Source organism: Larimichthys crocea, chromosome VIII (assembly GCF_000972845.2).
Source record: "Larimichthys crocea isolate SSNF chromosome VIII, L_crocea_2.0, whole genome shotgun sequence".
NCBI classification, from domain to species: Eukaryota; Metazoa; Chordata; class Actinopteri; family Sciaenidae; genus Larimichthys; species Larimichthys crocea.
In genome coordinates this window covers 5,595,280-5,616,119 of record NC_040018.1, presented here as the reverse complement: position 1 = coordinate 5,616,119, position 20,840 = coordinate 5,595,280, and the positions used below count along the sequence as shown (strand labels likewise).

The 20,840-nt window shown below is 42.0% G+C and overlaps 1 protein-coding gene across 3 annotated transcripts in view; it reads right to left on the bottom strand.

The window, feature by feature from the left end:
• Nucleotides 1-1,220: 1,220 nt before the first annotated feature.
• Nucleotides 1,221-20,840, bottom strand: part of mapk8ip1b (mitogen-activated protein kinase 8 interacting protein 1b) — a 48,162-nt gene continuing 28,542 nt past the window's right edge. For 2 of the 3 annotated variants that reach the window (XM_027281545.1, XM_027281547.1), the window contains exons 4-12: nt 15,608-15,689; nt 12,194-13,327; nt 9,144-9,228; nt 7,355-7,527; nt 4,821-4,924; nt 4,394-4,510; nt 3,973-4,043; nt 3,534-3,632; nt 1,221-3,037 (exon numbers count right to left, since the gene is read on the bottom strand). In XM_027281545.1, coding sequence (XP_027137346.1) covers nt 2,965-3,037; nt 3,534-3,632; nt 3,973-4,043; nt 4,394-4,510; nt 4,821-4,924; nt 7,355-7,527; nt 9,144-9,228; nt 12,194-13,327; nt 15,608-15,689 — 1,938 coding nt within the window. In that variant the 3' untranslated portion in view covers nt 1,221-2,964. The remainder of the gene's footprint in view (nt 3,038-3,533; nt 3,633-3,972; nt 4,044-4,393; nt 4,511-4,820; nt 4,925-7,354; nt 7,528-9,143; nt 9,229-12,193; nt 13,328-15,607; nt 15,690-20,840) is intronic. The other variant, XM_010739563.3, reaches the window with a different exon arrangement.

The window sequence follows — 20,840 nt, the reverse complement described above, 5'->3', positions numbered from 1 at the left end:
ATGGCTGAATCGAATTTCCATGTCATGAATCTTTGTTACGGTCAACATTTTTTTAAATCTTCTGTTAAATATAGATAACATAAAATAATCTGTTACAAATTAGTTTCAGTGATACGTGATGTAGGAAGTATGTTTCTGTTTGTTTTCACTGCAGAGCTGTGCTGTACCCGCCCTGGACTGAGGATAACTAAAAAATCCTTTGGTTTTCTGTTATGATCCATCAGAACACAGTAGAGTTTTGAATCACGTTGACTGGGGGGGCTCACATCAAGTTCATTTTAATAATGCAGATTATCTGAGGGCCTTTTCGGAGAGGTTGTGTAATATCTACAGAGGGTGACAGCAATGTGTCGTGCATTAAACGTCATCAGAGGAAGAGACACTTTGCCATTTTGGAAAGGCCATGCCTTTATAGACGAGGGGGGCACGAGGGCATCACAATGCTCACAACAGAAACCTTATCGTCAATCCTATTGTCATGTGTGTAGTGTGTAGCCAAGGTTAAGTTTAAAAAAAATGGTCTCACTGCAATTAAATCCCTACTAACATCATCCCACATGAATGCATGGCCCGAAGCCAAGAGTTTGACAGTTATTCTTGTTCCACATCCTGTGATTGAGCATTAAACGTCATCAGAGGAAGAGACACTTTTCTGTAAAGCTATTTCAAGTCTTGTTCAAACCAGGAATCATCCACTCTGAAAAGGCGTTACAATAACAAGCTTGGTTCGCATTCAAGTCTCGGTTATGCATATATTATTTTAATTATCTTCAATTATGGTTCCGATTAATTGTTTGGTCCATAAACTGTCCAGAAGCAGTGAAAATGCTTAAAGTTCTGATATTTTACACTTTTCTGGTGTTTTATTTGATGTTTTGACATCCATAACTAGATACTTGTGTAGTATTAAGTACCAAAATTGACCTCTCTCATGCTTCTCTCTGGAGCTCTAGCAAGAACAGGGTGTGTAGTCTCATTAGTATCTGTCTTCTGATTGGCTGATTTTCTGAGTGATGCATGACCAGGCTAACCACAGGTAACAGACTACAGCCCACCTGGGCGGTGGGTCCAAAATAGCCGTGTTGGGGGGGGGGGCGTGAAAGTATAATTGTGTCATCACCACCTTAAAGAAGTCCTGACGGCTTGTCAAAAGGCACAGGTTCTGAATATGGGTTTTGTGCATGTCTCCATGGACTGGCTATTTTGATACTTTCGTGGTATTTATATAGGACCTAAACTGGCTTCATAATAATAATTTTTTTTTTATCTAACTTTGTACAATGTGGGACCTTTAAAGCTGAAAGCACATAAACTGGAACAGGAGAATGTCTGCTTACATAAGAGACGTATAACTCTTTCTTTTCTAGCATGTGGCTGTTTGTCAGAGGGGGGTGTTTTTTCATAATTTCACTGTACCCTTCATGCTCTGTAGCAAATATGACCTGTGCCAGCACAGGTACAGCACAGCACATTTAATGCAGTAGAAAAATAATAATCAAGCATACTCCTACATCATATTTGCATTCAAACTCTTAAACACACACTCAATGGCAATCCCTTAAAATGTTGTCACAATGATTCTTTGAGGAAGGTCACAATGATCCGATGAAAAAGAGGCACTACTAGTGAAGATATGAAGACACCAGAGTTTTGCTTTTTAGCTCCCCTGTCAGCACCTGCACTGAGGATCAGCCTTACGATCTCATCGCCGCCCACACTGAGAGCATTTCATAATTCTGATGAGGAAACCACAAGTTTCTAGAACACATCACGAAGGAGATTTCTGTATGTCGGACCTCGTCTTGTACCACCAGCGAGCCTAAGTCTGATGTTTGTTGTTGTTTTTTTGTTGTTTTCCTGGTGTTAAACATCACTGATTTCATACGTAGCTAGAACACACGGTAAAGAAGCGCAGTGTGTCTTGCATTAGACGAGGAGTTAAGGACTAAGGCTTTATAGGGAAAATGGTGGGGGGCTGTTTAGCTTCGCACTACAGTCCTAATTGAAGCTGCTAAAAAGTTGAAAAGGAAGAAATCCACACTCGTACACCCTCACACTGTCTTTTTTTAATCATGGACAAGTGATGGTAAGTGCATTTTAGGGTTGGGTCTACCCCAACTTGTTGAATACAGTCCGCCTTTTCCTCGGAAATACATACAACTGCACCCTTCCTAACCACTGGGTGTGGCCCCACAGTGGCAAACGCCAGCATTAAGCTACTGTACTGCACTCTGAGCTCCACCTTTTCTGTTGATGTTCCACATGCCTACAGTACATTTCCTGCTGTCAAATTGCTGATAAAACTGTTGACAACAAGGAAACCAAACCTAAAATGCAAAGCACATCACTTGTAGCTGGTTGCACAACAGTGTTTTGTTTTTTTGTGTATGTGGATATTATATTCCTATCAAGTGTGCTAGAATAAAAAGTCCTACTCCTTCCTGGAACACTCAATTCCATGGTACATGTGGGTGTGAGGGTATTGTTTAGTAAAAATACACGTCACTCATGCCCTTGTGTATTTAAGGTCAGAGCCAGTATTTCCAGATCTCGCTGCTGTTTTCGTTTCGTCAAGTGCAAGTACAAGCTGGTGCAGTTTCAATACAGGTCCCGGGCCTTCTTCTTTGAACCCGCTGAGGCGACGCTACAGGCTCACTAGCCCCGTGCCAAGGCTGCGGTGATACAACGTTTGTGCTTTCTGATGACAGCCTGTGATCACCTCATCTCATCACTGACTCCATTTTGCATATTTTCCTCCTTTGGCTGATTCCAATCTCTTCTTTGACGCACAAAGTTTTCACCACAGTTCCAGTCCTTGATCCTTCTTTTCCTGCTTGTCTGTCAGATGTGTTAATTTTTTAACTTTTTTATTTTTTTTTTAATTTTAGATATGTCTGTCCTTCATGCAACATTATGTTATGATACAGTGTACTATACAGGGCTGTGGTTGAAGGCAGGGCAGGGTTATTCCAGGTAGATGTCTTCTGTAGGGCATGAGACCTCCACAAACTCTTTATAGTACAGCTGGAAGGCTTTCCTGAAAAACAAACAAACAAAAAAGAAACATACTTCACATACTTCATTTTCTTCTAACACCCCCAGCTGAGAGCCAAAGTTGGTCAGGGTTACAACTAGCTCACAGTTCTTCATGTATTTTCTCCTAGATGGTTTTCTTGAAGATTTATGCTGCCATACTGGACATTAGAAGTTGATCAGCTCACCAAACAATGATTATTTTGTTAGAATTCACTGAGTACACTGATGCTATACTATTGTGAGGAGTTATGAAAGAAACAGGAGCTGGGTTAGGCAAATTGTAGTCGATCTTTGGCATTCAAAATAAGGATGCTCTGAATGATTAGGTGCCAATCAAGATTTACAGATAATTTCGAACAATGACGATTAGATTTGTGCTTTGGAAAAATAATTTGTTTAAGTGAACTACTAACTAAAGTGTGTCTGACGTCAGAGCATTCCTAAACCAGTTTTTGCACAGATAAGAGAGACCATGCCAAACAATGAGTCGGACTCACCCTACTGACTCAGCAAGAGGTTTGGTGGAGTTTTCAGACACGAACACATGACAGGCAAATCTCTGGTCTGCCGGATGCTTCGTAATGAAACCAAAATACCTGCAGATACGACAGAAAGCAGATAAAGCACTCGCACAGAAAAGGGCCCTTATTGTTTGTCATCGCCTTTTTTGCTGAACAGTTTGCTGTGCTGAACTTTCCACCTCCCGTTTCCAAGCACTATTATTGCTTGCACCACAGTCATAAAGACTGGATTACTTTTTTTCATAGAGAAATGATCAACAACACTTTGAAAATAAGAGAGAAGAAAGAAGCATGTCATTATTCTAAATCCATTACACTGTGAACAAAAAAGTCGTCCATTTCCACACTCTCTGGAGATGAATACTTGCAAAAAAGTAGAAATGGTACAGCTTTTGACGATGTGTATTTTACTTACTTGCTGTTTTTGGGGTGATAGCCGCAGAAGGAGACGTTCTTTAACTGGAAGAAGTGATTGCACTCGTTACTCTGTGAGCAAGACAGAAAAGAAGCTGAATGAACATCTTAGATTTAGATTAAGAATGTGTACAAATGTTGACAGCACAATGTACAAAGGTATTCATAATGCAAGAATGCCTCATTTATGAGTGTTATATTATTGTATGTACAATTCTGTAGCAGTACCTTGACAGTCAAACTACTGTAGAACTGACATCCCCCTAACATCCCTGCCTGCAGTCTCTATTGGCAGCCACGTGGGGGCGACATGCCACAATTGTTTAATGGGATTCTGGGGTGAAGATGAGCTTTTATTTCATGAAGCTGCACTTTACACATTATTTTAAATTAGACAGATCGAGGGGCAGTAGGAGTCTTACTCTGTCACAGGCATAATAATCCTCTTGAACCGCAAGCTTGATGCCTTTCACGCTGATCTCCAGGATGCAGGAGGAAGGTGGGTTGTACTTGACTGTCATCCTTCTGTTGGTGGCGATCTGGAAAACAAAAGGGAAAGATGACTCCTCAATGTTAGGAACAGTCATGCAGTGATTTTGAAGAGCTCCTGTCAATTCATAGTTTCAAATTTTGGCAGGAATCTGGTAATTTTGCTGTCTGTTTTGCATTATGGATCCTCCTTATGGATGCTCGAGTTCCTCTGAGGTTTTTTTTTTGCACCATGCTACATGCCTCTAACAAGGTTTTTTAGAAAAATAGCTCATGCATTGGTGGTATCTCTCTGTGATGTTGCTTAAGTATCTTTACACACACAAACATGCACAAACGTGCACAGCATGGGCTTTGTACCTTCTGCATAGCTGCACACAGAACGTCATTTCCTTTGTGGAAGGGCACTTGAACCGAGCCCAGGAACTTCAGCCGGTATCTGTCCATCCACTCACTGCTCTTTACTGCACAGAGAAGAAAGAAGGACAAGGAATAAGAGCAAAAACCTTGGAAATAATCCTGAAAAGCAACATAGAACATAACATGTTGTAAACCCTACAGATAACAGCCACACAGGTAACCCACCCACAAACATTACTAATGGTGTTTATGGAAAAGCACAACAGAGTTCTGATCTTGGACGGTGTCAGTCATATTTCCCAGCACAGAGGCCTCAGTCCCACAGCTGCTGGGTGTGGGCACACCCTTAACCGGGCCTTTGTAAGCTTGATCTGAATTCACAGGGAAATCATGATTCTAATCTCAGTTAGGGTTAAAGGTTAACCAAGTCTTAACCCTCAATTAACCAGACCTTTGATGAAGTTTCCAAAATGTTTTCACAGAGTCAAAGAAATTGCTTATACACACTCAAGTACAAGCTTTAAAGGAAGGGAATTAGGAAAAAGGGAAATTTGGTAGAATTAAAAATGTTTAGATACAGAATTATCACTCAGTTTCTAGGTCCAAATAGCACAAACGTGGAAAATTGACAATTTTTTAAAGCCCAAAATATCCAATTTCAATTGCATATATGTAACCCACTGCCTCTGCAACCCCCATTGCCAGACCCTCTACGTCTCCCCTGTACTCTGCATTGTGATTTTTTAGCATTTGTTTTTCACAGCAGGGCTGGTTTTGGACCTTATCAGCATCAGTCCTATGTTATACTGTTATACTCTGAAACAGTTTTCCATTTCTTTCATATGTAAAGATGCAAATGAAACTCGGTGTAAAACAAGAAAATCAGAAACAATGCATAAACTGTAAAATGTTGATAAGTAGAAAAATATTTTCATGAAAGTGCAGTGTTTTTCCCAACATCCAATACTTTTTCAGAGTATAACTGAACTGGACTGATGATGATAAGGTCCAAAACCAGCCCTGCTGTGAAAAGCAACCCCAGCATCAAATACGTTTCGCAGTATACAGATGGGACTAGTATGTCATGTCCAGGAAATGTTAAGTTAATTTATTCAGTTTTTGTCTCATGTCTATGTTGTCTTGTGATTTCCTGTTTTATTTTGTTTCCACTTCCTGTCTGTGTCAGTTTTGCTTTACTTTCTCCCTTTGTCTGTCTTCCTGCCCTTGGGATTACCTGGTTGATTACCAGGTATTTATCTCTTTTGTATCACTCCCTTGATGTGCAGGTGCAATGTTTGATGTTTGCAATGCTATGGACTCACTTCTAAAAAAGGGTTTGCAGGTGGACACATGACAGAGGGTAAAGAGTGAGAGCAAACTGTGCTCTGATGATAATAACGTAACATTGTGTGTTTGTGTCTGTGTGAGCATGTTTCTGTGTGTCCCTGTGTATGCGGGTCAAACTGACCCGAAGACCATATGAAGGATGTGTGGGGTATAGTAGCATGTGTGCCCTTTTTTCTTTTGGTTTGTACGTTTATCACAGAAAATAAGCTAAGGCCATTGAGTCAGTAAATGGCCTTAGCTTATTATTTTCTGTAAGGTTTTTAGGTTTTGCGTGGAATAAAAAGGACCTCTGACTAATCGATGAAATCAGCTTTCATTCTGCCAGCTGGAACAGTCGATTCACGGGCATTTCTCATGTGCCTTCGCTCATTTCAGCAGATGCATCTCTAATTAGAAGTAGATGAACGAACACTCTTTGCTGCCGCTTTCTACGCGACCTCTCCTCGCCCTCTTCTCTCTTTTTAAAGCAATGTCGTGAATATAAATAATTTCTAAATATAGACGTTGCTTTTGCAGCTGCAACAGTGTCACGGTGTGACTCAAATATGCATGTTAAGGCTAGAAAATGATGTATTATAACGTTATGTTTATTTTTTTTCCACACTTCACCAAGTGTTTCAATGAGCTAGCAAACTTTGCGTTCGTTCTTCATCATAACTCAAACAGTTAGGACTGCTACCTTTCCAAAAATCAGCAGGTTACAAGAGTTTTCCTTCCAAATGTGAAAAACCATTACTTTTATATAAAAGTGAGTTTTGTTGTTTGACAACTGCAGCTCCCATTGCATGTTAACAACGATTATTTTTGCAGAAATTAGTTGTTTGAATGTATACCTATGCACATTTTCCCATAATATGCTTATACCATGGTACAACCTTTTAAAAAGACCAATGAAACCCACTGAGAACACGGTATATTGCTTTGACAAGGCTTAAATGGAGCACAGCTTCAGCCCTCTATAGTACTAATCACTAATAATGACTTCTGTGGAAATTGCTGATGTTCACCTCTAGAAGTTAATAACCACGATACATTACTATGACTTAAACACCATCAGCACCAGCTGGCCTTAGATACAGGCTTCATATAACAGTGTTGTGCAGAGTTTCGATCAGGCATTTCAGTCTCTCTGCTAACACATTCACGATCAGTTCTTGAATAATTAATAATCATTTCAGCGTTTGTACCTTTGAAGCTTTCGGGATCCTTGGTCACCTCTATAGCGTAGTAAGCTGGGAAGATCCCACGGGCACCGGTTCGCATGTTATAGCCCTCGTACCAGTAATCCTCGGACTGGACCTCCACCAGCAGTGGATCATCCACCTCCAGCTCCAACTCGTCGTCATGTCGTGGGACAAACCTGTAAAGACAGATGGAGTTATGCGGATGATCTGAGGGACATTACAGGCTTTTTATGAGCTGGATGACCATCTTACAGAATGTCTGCAACAGAAACATGTTTCAGGTTGGCTGTGGATATAAAGGCATGACAAATATAGAATATTATACACATGACACCCATGCTAGAAACTCATAAAATAGAATAACCACCTTTACTTTCAGCTATGCATGTATAATATCCTGCACCACATGATATGTCAGTGCACAGAGATGCTGTTATTCACATGACTGCATTGCTGTTGTTTCAGCCCCCCCCCCCCTCCTTTGCATCCGTCAGCCTGAGGTCTTCAACAGCAGCTGTAACTCCACGCTGCCAACTGGAGTGTGACTGTTACTGGGGAAACATGAAGAAATGCAGCAACAACTACCAAACAAAAACAAAACAAAAAAAACCTCTGATGGAGATGGGAATGTGTTGAAAAAGTAACTACAGTCAATCTGCTTATGTGTGACATGTGAGGGGGTCAGGGGACAAAGGGGATACTGACTGACCCTTTGAGAGAGTCACTGTGTGGGTGGCTGTGTTGCAGTCCCAGTCCGTGTTTCTGCGGGGAAGAGTCAGTACACACCTGTAGCTGTTTATTGTGGTTAATGTTACTGTTTGTGGACTCTAAATGTCTTTTTAAGCTCTGAATACGGCACAGTTACCCATGTGGCCCCTGTGTTGTATTTACAGCCACTGCAGAAGAATAAATCTCGTTCATGTATGCCACTTTTCTGCAGGTGCTTGCAAATGCTAATGCAGGACCTTTTTTAAAGGGAAAGTCTCCTTTTTAAATACATGTCTGTCATTATTCTGATCAGTTATGGGAAGGCCTTGCTCGTTGCTGAGGATCTGGGAACTTTACACATTGGTTGGCAGACGATAGGACATGTTTAACGCAATAAACTCATTGTCATTTTTAGCAACTCGGCACTGTGATTAGCACTGTCGCCTAACAGCAAGAAGGTTCCTGGTTCGAATCCTGGCTGGGGCCTTTTTGCATGAGTTTGCACGCTCTCCCTGTGTCTGCTCGGGTTCTCTACGGCTTTGTCCAAAGACATCGGTGACTCTAAACTGCCTGTAGGTGCGAATGTGAGCATGAATGATTGCTTTGTCTCGATGCGAGTATCTGTTATAAACTGGTGACTTATCCAGGGTGTACCCTGCCAGTCACCCAATACCAGCTGCTGTTTGCTCCAACCACTGTAACCCCGATAGGGATAAGTGGTTACAGAAAATGGATGGACGGATTCATCACTTATTACTCAAATTAAGGGTTGCAGGCTGAAATCTAACTTGTGCTGCTGAGGTAAGGACTCACACTCTCAATCAGGTGAGGTATCGGGACATCCCTGCAGGGTCATGTGAATGTAAGAATGTAGGCATAATGAGTATTTGCCAATGTAAACCATCCGTCTGAGTTTAAAATAATTTTGCCATTAGTCGGAAAAGCCAAAGGTTTAATGAGAATTAGGTGCCTTTGTGGTGTTGGTGCATGGTGGTGACCAAAACGAAGGCTAAAACTACAATCATGGTGCGACATTTGATATGGATGTACATGTGATGATGGTGATGGTGTCGTTCTTCCTCACCTGTAGACGGCTCTGTGGCTCTGATCTTTCTCCTCTCCATTTATAATACATGAGTATAAGCCAAAGGACTCTGCACCTTGAAGACCAGGAAAGAATACGAAGAGAAAAAGGCAAGATAAACAAATAAATAAGGCAAAAAGATGAATGACGCTGACCTCAGATTACAACAAAAATCCATCATGTTCAAACAGAGCACACGTTGTGCTTACTTTAAAGCACACATGCATTCTTTAGGACCCATGAATCACACTTTAATTAGCCGTGAAACAGATGAGCATTGTGTATTTCTACCTACATTCCCCCTGAGACATCCATCACCCCCTTCTGCACGACTCAGATAAACTGCTGTGGTGTTTCTAATGAGTCTGTAAAACACATGGACGGCATCCAAGAGGACGGTGAGTGCCATTAGAGGAAATGGCCGCACATATATTATGGACAAATGTCTCATTGTCCGTCTGTCTCTTTCATATGAATCCTCCCTCGTGACCATTAGTGCTGGTTGCTTTACACGCACATACGCATTGTGATGTGAGTCAATGTATTTTCCCCAAGGTGATAATCAGCCTAATGGAGGTAAATGCTACAACGCTCCAAAAGGCCGACCTCTCCCTCCTCTTGTTTTTTTTTCAGCACAAGGACACCTGATAGTCAAGGTCCACGGATGATCTCTAACTTCTAGATCCCACCGGACGCAGCTCTCTGACGTAGTTGAATAGTTTCTTTTTTGTCTGCACAGGGTGTTTTTATTTTGAAAACTGATCTCTATGCCGTTTCTGTGTCTGACTTCCGGCCATCTCGATGTGCTCTGTGCTGATTGATGCAGCTGGTCGCGGTGTCCATCAAATGTAGAACAGCCACGCATTCTCCTCGGAGAAGAGTGGAGAGATACTTCGGGGACGCTTCTGAAATACGCCACAATCACAATCATTCCCTAAAACAGGTGTGGACAGCTCTGGAGGTCTCGGTGCAACCCCATCACAACTGATTGTAGTTCAGTGATAGTCCAAACTTTCAACTTTCAAAGATTATTGGACAGATTTGAATGAAATTAACTGAGAAGATTCATACCTGGAAGATGCATACTTTCCATTCTGTACACATTTTAGTGCCACACTCGTGAGGCTCTTATGTTCAGATCGACATTTACACACAAATGTTGAGCCGCCTCATGAATGGCAAAACGAGATGAAGTGCAGTGTTTAGGTGTTTAGCCTTCTAATCCGTCACAAAAGGAGGACTCCCCATGTCGTTTTAATATAGTACACTTACTGTAATAAGATGGTCGACAGTCGTCGGGATTATAACTTCAAGCAGACAAAACACAGAATCGCAGAATTCAGAAAGCCAATCGCTGCCTGTGTCATTGCTTCTTTTCTTCTGCAGTCCTTGCAAACAGCCTCTCTAGGACAGTCATTGTTGTCATGCCTTGAATTTGTTCTTGAACCTGTGATTGGTCTGAACAACAGTGAGGAAAAGCCTGGAGGCAAATCCAGGAAACTGGAAGCAGGCTTTTGGCTGTGTCCTTCCTCCCAGCATGCCATCTAAACGTCCAGCTGAGTTCCTGTCCTGAATGTGCTGCTGTCAGAATGCTGATAATGTTATCAACAAAGCAGCAAAAAATGGCAGCTTTCATTTTCAAGACTTAACAAGCTGAGCTGGGTAACGTGGCCTGAATTAGAATAACTTTCATGTAAATCACACGTTCAAACTGTTTGTCTTCAAGCCACCGACAGAACAAAATAACACGCTCTATTTCCCACCCAGTTTCAGATCTGATTCTGCACGATATTTCTAGAAAATCCAGTGCAGACAGACCGTCACAATATGCAGAGTTACATGTCATGTGGATGACACGAGAAGATTCCAGCTCCTGAATATCCCTGCGGCTTTGCTTCATCAGCCGCAACGCTTTAAGCTTTTTTCCACCACGCTGCCAATTCGGCTAGACGGCGTTCACTGCTGTGTCACTCTATGGTTAAAGGGAATCACACAGAACAACAGCCCGCTGTGCTGATGTGCTTCCTGTCTGTTTCACACACAATTCTGAAGGGGAATATAATATCTTGTGTTAACAAATATCCATACTCTCAAAAATCAAACCAATTCTCTCAGACAAAGAAGAGTGTGAGCCGTCACTGTGAGCTGAAGAATAAAATAAATACAATACTGATGTTAATAGAGGCGGTGATGTCAAGCTACCTCATATGCAAACAAGAAGGAATGTCTTAATTTGTATGTCTTTGCATGTTGTGTCATTATAACCAAGAATGATTGTAGGGATAGGAATGATTAAACCTTTTCTTACATGGTGTTTGCATATGACATGTTTGGCTGGAAAATATGGTTGACTGCTTTGCCAATAATATTTTTCTGTTATTGACATATGTCAAGAGGACATATATAATAGTTAAATTAATGTTTAATTCAAAGACAATTTGATTTCGAAACAATAAAACCTGATACATTAAAGAACAGATTCACTTTTGTATTTTGTTTGTTTTTAGTGTTTCCAAAGTCTGGTTGGAATGATAAATTTCTAAATTTAAAAAGGTCTCATACTGTGCGTAAGTACAGAAACTGAGCCTTTAAATGAGTCGTCAGGACTTTTGGAAACTTGTGATGTTACAACTAAACAGTCACTGCCCTCAGCATGTAGGCTACAGTCCGGTACCTGTGGTTGGCCTGGCCAGGTGTCGCTAAGAAATCGGTCAGCCAATCAGAAGAGAGGCTAAAACATAACACCAAACGCCCTGTTTGAGATGGTTTTTGGTACTTATAACCCCAAATATCTATATTTCCCTATGGATATCAAAACTTTAAATAAAACATGTGAAAATATGGGACCTGTTCAACAACTTAATTTATTCAAATTAAGTTGTTTAACAGTGCACATTTCCACTACAAATCTATTAGAATATTTAATTATCGCCCAGCTCCAACTCAACTTCTGCTTCTTTATTTCACCCAACTTTAATGAGTGCATGTTTTAAACGTGAAATATTGTTCTTGTATTGTGAGAACTTATCGTTACCATGGTCATGACTTACTGGAGGAGCTAGAGCGTCCATTCATGAAGACGTTGAGGAACTTCTTTGAGAAGTGCATGTCGACCTCTGGAGTGGAGTCTTCAGATAGACAAGCTGTGGCCTCTCTCCTCACGCCTCCTGTCCGGGTACCGTCCCCGTCCTCCTCATCTTCCTCCTCGTACTCCTCTCCGATGGCCGACTCGTACGGAGAAGAGACGCAGTTGTCGTAGACAGTGGCGGAGTCGCTGTCATCACTGTAGCCTTGGTAACACTGCCGGAGACTGACTAGTTCGAGCTGAGCGTGCTCATCCACCACCAGTGTGTATTTGACTGAGTCATACGAAAGCCCGCTGGCCTCCGAGCTCATGGAAGTCCTTACGGGGACTTTGCCACCACCGCTGTCCCCCTTTCCTCCCCCCATCCTCATCCTTCCGCCCATTATTATCCTGTCCACGTCCTCATCCTCCCCACAGTAGCTTTCATCTGTGGCGTCCACGTACTCCACCGATGACCCGCCTCTCAGCATGACCCCGGCCCCCGTTCCTGCCCCCTTCAGGCTGAGGTCAAGCGCTAAAGAAGAACGAGCTGACAGAGCCATGCTGGGTGGTGTGATGAGGGACTCTACACAGGAAGCATATGAAGGTGGGGGGACGTAGACCTCATCCTCCTCGTAGATGGAGGGGTTTGTCCGGTCTGGGAGGGGCTGGTACGGAGGTGGGCCTTCTGTATCGGAGCTGATGGACATGCGGCCCTGCTCAGTCTGCTGCGAGAGGAAAGGCCGGTCCTGCACGTTGGAGGGTTCTAGTGGGTCGGCGGAACGCTGCACAGGAGTGAGATAGATCTCCTCTGTGGGCTCTAGATGAACATCCGTGTGGTAGCGGATCCTCTCCCGGTGGTGCCCACCTCCATCCGCCTTCGCTGCTGGGTATAGAGGAGCTGGTGTGTAGTTCTGTGGTGGCGGCGGCGCGGGTGGCTTCTCCTGAAGCTTGGAGCGTGTCGCGGCCGCCGTAGATGAGCCGTGCGAGTGTCCAGAGGTATGGCTGTGTCTGCAGGGGGCGTCGGTGGAGGTCCCGCGGTCTTTGGTCTGCGCTCCCCCGCCGTGCACCTTGTCCTCGTCGCTCAGGCAGCTGTGCTCGCGTGGAGGGGTGAGCTCACCTGGAAGGAAAGCAGACGCAAACAACACGCAGACAGTCGCACACACACACACACGCACAAAGTAAATACACATGATGCAGACATGGTTGACAAACGGACACGAAGGAAGACACGGCAGCGAATTCACAGACCGATCAAGTAAAGCACAAACAGGAAGCGAGAAAAGTAGAAATGGTTAGGCAACTAATGTCAAGATTAAATCCCCATTACTCATCAAAGTCAGAGTGCAGACAGGAAACAGTAACTGATGGCTTATGTCATAATCCATCTACAGGGAATCGACACATGATATTTTCAGTGTTGATGATGCAGTATGACATTGGAAAATACAAACTACATGTGAGTTCTGAGCGAGTGTTTGGACACATTTCCGCGTTTATAGAGCAGCAGCGAGTGTGACAGTCCTTGTCTACCATCACAGATGCTATTCAATGCTAATGTACTATACAACAATTAACCCTGTTGTCATACTCATAAAGAAAAAAAATCTGAATTCCTCGTGGGGTTGCAGAGACTTCTTCTGTCTGACTCTGATTTGCAATTGAGATGTAGCAGAATCTTCTCAAAGGGCTCCTTAAAACAAACCTTCTCGTAACACAGAGCGAGTCTTTGGTGCTCATGAGGCCATGTGATGTGATTCACTGCTTTGCATGTGAATGCCACGAGTTTTTTGTTCATGCAGGTTTCATCGCAGTGTGTCTGAGGATTCTTGGTTGTGGCTTAAAGCGACGCACATTAGCTTCATTCACATAAATGCACGTTAAGTTAAAAGTTTGTTCGGATAAAAATCGGCCTGACTTACACCACGCGTATAAGGGAGGAACACATTCTTGTTTACGGAGGTTGACCATCTCAGAAATGTTTAATCTGATGATAAATAATATACATGTAGGAACCATTCTTGATGGTTTTCAGCTTTCTTTAGTAAAAATGGTCAAACTTTTTCTCTGTTAAAGTTTCTGAAGAGAAAGGCTTGTTGAGCCGCATTTTGTAATAACGGTGCATTTTGTAATAAACGTCTAAAATGTAATAACTTTTTCATTTCATTTTGTAATAAAGCCGCATTTTGTAATAAACTGCCGCATTTTGTAATAAACTGCCCCAACGCATTTTGTAATAAATTTTGCCGCATTATGTAATAAGTTATTACATTTTGACAAGATTATTACCAAATGCAAAAAATCTGCAATTTACATAATATTCTCTGTTAATGCAACCTTTGAATAGTGTACTGATAGTAATTGCTAAGTACTGCTACTAGGCTAATACAGTGATACTAATAATAGGCCTAGCTTTTACAAATACTTTAAAGTAAAATAAAATACAATTAACAAACAAATAAACTATGCTTTAGAATTGTTTTTACATAATGCACCATGTTATTACATTTCCTAGAAAATAAAAAAGTTGCAAGTGCATTTTGTAATAATCTTGTCAAAATGTAATAACTTATTACATAATGCGGCAAAATTTATTACAAAATGCGGCAGTTTATTACAAAATGAAATAAAAAAGTTATTACATTTTGGACGTTTATTACAAAATGCAGCTTTATTACAAAATGCGGCTCAACAAGGCTGTATTACAGGCTGTAATCAAACATGTAAGATATTAAATAGGAAAATAGCTCCAACACCACCGTCTATGACTAAATCTAAATAAAATGCTAAATTAAGTCATCTTTAACTAATCAAAAATGAGCTACCGACTGTTTGTATCCGAAAAAAAACTAATTTTGGTTTATTTGATTTCAATACAAGTCACTCTGCCACAAAAGACGAGATGATTTATCTTTTTTCCTGTGTTTTACAACAAGTAACATACTATGACATAACAAGTAATAATATACTGCATGACTTTTTCCAACTGTGGTGAGCTGCTGGCAGTCAGTTTGGTTCGTCTCGCCTCACATGGCGCTCTGAAAAGAGTTGTAGCAATGACCTTTGACAGCTTCCAGCTAAGCTAAGCCTCAGGCTGGATACCACACACACACACACACACACACACACACACACACACACACACATTATACAGCATTGACTCAGCTAGGCTACACTTAGCTCAGCATGGCAAAGCCAAGCATTAACACTGTCCCCAGAGGATCAGCGAGACACAGCCTGCCAGATTAAATGCAAATCACACACACATTCAGCAGCTCGGTTTGTAGCACAAGAGTGAATAATATCAGGCACGGCATTCTGGTCTATGTATTTCAGTTATCATCAACTTAAAAATATGGGTTTAGTGGTGTGAAGATCTGTGGGGAAAAGAAAAGCTCACCTGTTTTAAGAGGCGAGGACGAGCCTGAAACCTTCTCCTGCCAACTGTATTTCTTCCCAAAGGAGTTGTTGTTTAACGTGTCCTGTGGAGAGGCGAGGCAGGAGGACGAGAGAAAGAAGAAGATGAAGAAGGGAGGATGGAAGTGGTGAGAAAGAAAGATAGATGGAGAGTACAGAGAGAGAAAGAGAGAGGAAGAGGAAGAGAGAGAGAGAGAGAGGTTTGGTCACAGAGTTCTGGATCCTCACACTCAATGTACACAACTTTTTGTCTCTCTCCCTCTCTCTCTCTCACACACACACACACACACAAAGCTTTTATTCTGTTGAATGAGCAGGGATTCTTTTGTCTGTGCTCCGTGGTGTGCATTTAAAGGGAACCAGACCTTTTTATCAGAGCTACTGGGAGGGAGTGTGTGTGTGTGAGTCTCTTTAGGCTGTTTTGGTGGACTTTTTGATGGATGTGAGAGAGCCTTTTCTAGAAACCATGATACTTGTTAAGAGCCTTGCCCCTCCAAATTCTACTTTAAAGCGTCAGTTTTCCCTGAATCTCAAATGTTTCGTGATGTCGAGGAGTACTGCTGGGTGTGGTCAGTACTTAGTGACATCGAGGTGACAACTGACCACACCCAGTAAAGGGGAAGAGGAGACTTTCAGCCAGAGAGGGCAGCGACAGCCTGGTGTTAAGTTAAAAATCATTTCATGTTTTTTTATTGAAGCCGTGAGGAGAAGTTCTATTTCCATTTGATCTGCTTCAGAATCATGTGAAAAGTCACACTTTGACATGACGCCAGATAAGACTGTAGCAGGGTAACATTTGAAAATATCCAATACTAGGACTAATATAATATGTCAGATGAATATCTTTTCCAAAACCTACAGAAAATGAGAAATCTGCAGCTTTCCACGGCTTTACAGAGCTTTACAGTGAGTTCAAATGACCAGCAACATTTCCATGGTTTGGTTCTTAAATGCAGCAGGCAGCTGTTTCCACTACCTGCCAAGCACCTAGCAGCAGACAGTGTTAGTGACTGGCTAGAGTAAATATGGAGTATTTATCAGAAAACAGAGCTGAAAGAGCATCAGTATTGGACTTGATTCAGCAGGTAGACACAAACATGACTTCAAATGAATCCCCCCGCTGCTGGATGTGCAAATAAGCATCTGTGTCTGTGTGCCGACTTAAAATGAGGCGATGGATTACTCATGACAAACACGCCGGCGTTGAGGTTTGATAACCAGCTCTGAGAGAAAAGACACAGGCCCGGTAAAGGGAGATTTTAACAGATGGACAGAGAACTGGAAACTCCTGTGACGACAACAAGTCGCCCAAAATAAGATCGCGTCCTCCTCCTCCTCCTCCTCCTCCTCCCACCGCCACGCATGACTCACTTTCCATCTACGTGTACCAGGCGTAGACAGGGCCGTTGCCGTGGTAACGAGTGAATCAGCAGGTGGGAGACGGCAGCATCGATCTGAAGGAGCAACGGCTCGTTTTACCATAGGACAGAGTATTAATAAATACAGGGAAGTGAGTCTGATGACACACACGCCACTTCACCATTTTACTTGTGTTGCCTTTGCACATGTGCATTAATGTACGTGAGTACACCTTCCAAAACACACACACACACACACTTCTACACAAAGAGCCCGAGATGAGAGATTAGAGTCTAATTAAGATGATTTCTGTCTTTATGTCTGCTTGATCATTTTACTCAAGCGGCCTCAGAGGAGACAATCAGTGATTAAAACCTGCCCTCGTTTTTGCAACAAGCTCATGTCGCATGTTTCAAACATTTCTGTTTCATTGCTTTTGTTTTGTTTGTTTCTTCAGCAGTGTAGCTGTTCTGATGCCTGGATACAAATCCCACTACCCCAGCCTAAGGAACAGAAAGCACAGAAACTTGACAGTTTGAGGTTTCTACCGGATTTTTCACCTTGTAATTCTCTGACACGCCGGCACTAGCCCGATGATTGGATCACTTGTCACTTGCTGCCAAATGATGCAGAGCTAAATGTATATTTAGCGTTTTTCACCGATGCATTGACCTGGAAACAGTCAAACAGTGCCCTATCATTCTCTCTCTCTCGCTCTCTCTCCTCTTACAGTCTGAGGAAAAACTGACTGGAGTGCTTCAGCATTTATCTATCTCATCACATCAAGCTTTGTCTGCACCGCCTGACTAAACCTCAGTTTCCACTGTCAGCCTGGGCAGGTGGAACACACACACACAAAAAAAACGCCTTCTCTGTATTATATGTTTGTTATTTTATATTGGAGTGAAAATATGAGGCTGAAATCACTTAAAAGAAGAACTAACGGAGAGACCTATTTTTACACCACAAGAGCAAAAACTAGACCAGAATACACTGCAGACATATTGTGTAGGTCTGTCATCAGGTGTCTTCAACAGCTTTCTTGTCATGTCCACTTTGTACCCCAGCCATTGGGGTTGTCGAAAGGCATTCAAATTTACTTCGGACTTCCTCAGTTTGATTTCATTTGATTAAAATACTCCCTTAACCTGAATGGAGGTCCTCCAACACACCTAATGAATACACATACTGTACATAGAGAATTTGAGTGGCTAGATTCTTTTCATGTTAAGAAAGGAGAGAGAACAAATTACCCAGAAACCATCTTTCAAGGACACTTTGAAGTAGCTCTCAGAGTTATCAGTGTTATAATGGTTAATATAGACGATAATAAGTGATAGTGAGTTTTTGAGCCTGTGAGTGAAATTGAAAGCTGATGATTAATAGGCGAAGGCTGTAATACACAGCACAGAGCTAGTTCTGCATATTAAAACAGACAAATTCATTGCGAACGCTAAAACATCGTCTGTAAATATGACCAAGCATCAAAACCACTAAAGCCCAGGGATACAAAATGACTTCCAACGTCTGCCGCTGATGGATGTCGTGCTAATGAAATGTGGTTTTTGCACAGTTCATGCAAAGGCCACTTTGAGGAAGCTTTCACCCATTTAGCACTGAAATGTTCTAAGTCAGGTTTTGTTTTTTTTGTTTTATGTAACTGCTGTATGAAGACAGTAAAAAAATTGTCCCAGGGGACAGGAAGACTTCCTAAGAAGAAAAATGTTTCAGAGCAATTATTTCCTTTAAACTTTCTAGTTTTGACAGCTCAGACACACACACACACACACACTAACAAAGGCACAGCAGCAAGAGTAGGCACAGTAGGCTTGTTTCGCCCTCCGAGAAATTGTGCAAAGAACAAAGCGCAGGCAAATACAGAGCTGCTTGGTTGATCAGGTTGACAGCCTGCACCGTGGGGAGTGTGTACGTTAATAGGCACACCCACTAACACGTTACTGTATGTGTTGCATAACAAGCGTATAGCAATACAGACATGTACAATTAGACTGAACCTGGCAGACATCGGAGAGTAAATGTTTTTAAAATTCAAGTATGAATTCAATATAGCGAGAATCATTCCATTTGTTGTCTTAAATCAATTATTCATGCCCTGGAACTACTGAATCACGTCCTCAAATGAATTAAATAAATTAGATTAAGAGGCTCTAGGAATAGCAAGTTAAGTCACAGGATGTTTTGGTAGGTTGGGTAAATTAGGAAGGTACACATCTCTATAAACAGATATCTGCATATGGATGCAGAATTTGGATTAAAGGGATTTCTGGATTTAATTTGTAGTCCATGTCATGTTGATCAGTCATGTTTGAGTGGATTTTGGTTGTTTCCAGGTAAACAGTTCTTCTAGGGGACAAAAGAGGCAGAACACATTGGCTGAAATGCAATCTTGAAAGCTATCAGCTGGCCAGATAGTGTTTATAGAGATTAGAAGAAATGTGTCTCATCATACCAATGAATGAAATTGCTAATAAGACCACAGTGGAAGTCTTGGCCTGGATACCTGTTATTTCTGGATATCCACTGATTGAGGGAAACAGCCAGTAGCTTTGGGTTTCCAGTACAGAGGCCAAATTGTCAACTGGCCAATGGGTTCCAACATCGGGGAGGTTCAGCTGGACTGTTGGCTGCGGGCTATAGCAGCTTGTTTTAGTGTTTATTTGTCTGTAAAATGACAGAATTTATTCACTTCAACTAATATTATGGAATACAAATGGGTCAAAGTTGCAACATGTAATGTGAAAGGGGTCACTCATGGTGATAAACTCACAAAGAACCTCTTTAGAGAGCCTCACTGAGGAATTCTTTAGACCTTTTTAGCGCATGTTTTTGGTTTAACAGCTCATTTACTGTATGATTTACTCCCAACTTTGTTTTCAGCAGCAGCAGGCAGCTTCTTTGACCTAAAAAGTTCTCATAAACTCTCTGTACACCACCTGTCCAGCAGGCACTGAAAGTGGAACACCTAGCAACTGATAATAATAGATTATGTTTTTATAGTGCTTTATCATTGATACTCAAAACAATTTGTCCACCACTACCACCAATGTGTAGTACCCACCTGGGTGATGCATGGCAGCCATTATGCAACACCCACCACACTTCATCTTGAGGTGGAGGAGAGAGCCAGTCACACTGGTGGATGACTAGGTGGCCAGTCTCTTTACAGTAAGTTTCATGGGATCTTTAATGACCACGGTGAGTCAGGACCCCGGCTAAATGTCTCATCACTGAACATTTCCCTGTAACTACACTGGGGGGCAAAGGGATTCATTTTATTAGGACTAGAGGGAAGACTGCCTCCTACTTGCCAACAAATCCTACATCCTGCAGCAACGTAGCTTTCTCAGGAGGTCTCCCATCCAGGTGCTACCTGCTTGTTTCAGTTATTCAGCAGAAATGGGGTACATGTACATGTACGGGCTGCCAACAAGAGCCAGAGCCATATTCTTCCAAGTAGTTGGTTGAGCTGAAGCCAGGGCTGAGACTACTGTATAAAGTATCTCATGAAAGGAATGCTAATGTTGCTCTGTGAATACTGAATGTGTTGGCCAATGTTTGCTAAGTTATTAGCTATAACAACTGACAGCTCATGTTATTTGCTATACTCAACCTTGTTCTGTTGGTCTCAGCAATTACTCTCATGATTTAAAACGAAAGCCCAATTTGTAATAAGCCTGAATCATTCTTACATTACACTATACGACATAAGAATGTTTCCTTTTCCTCATTTTGTGCACATAGGGTATCTGAACCTGGAAACTGACCATCCAAGAACTACGACACCATTGGTTTCAGACTCCAAAACAAGAAGTGACCAAGCCCCCTTAAGGCCTTAG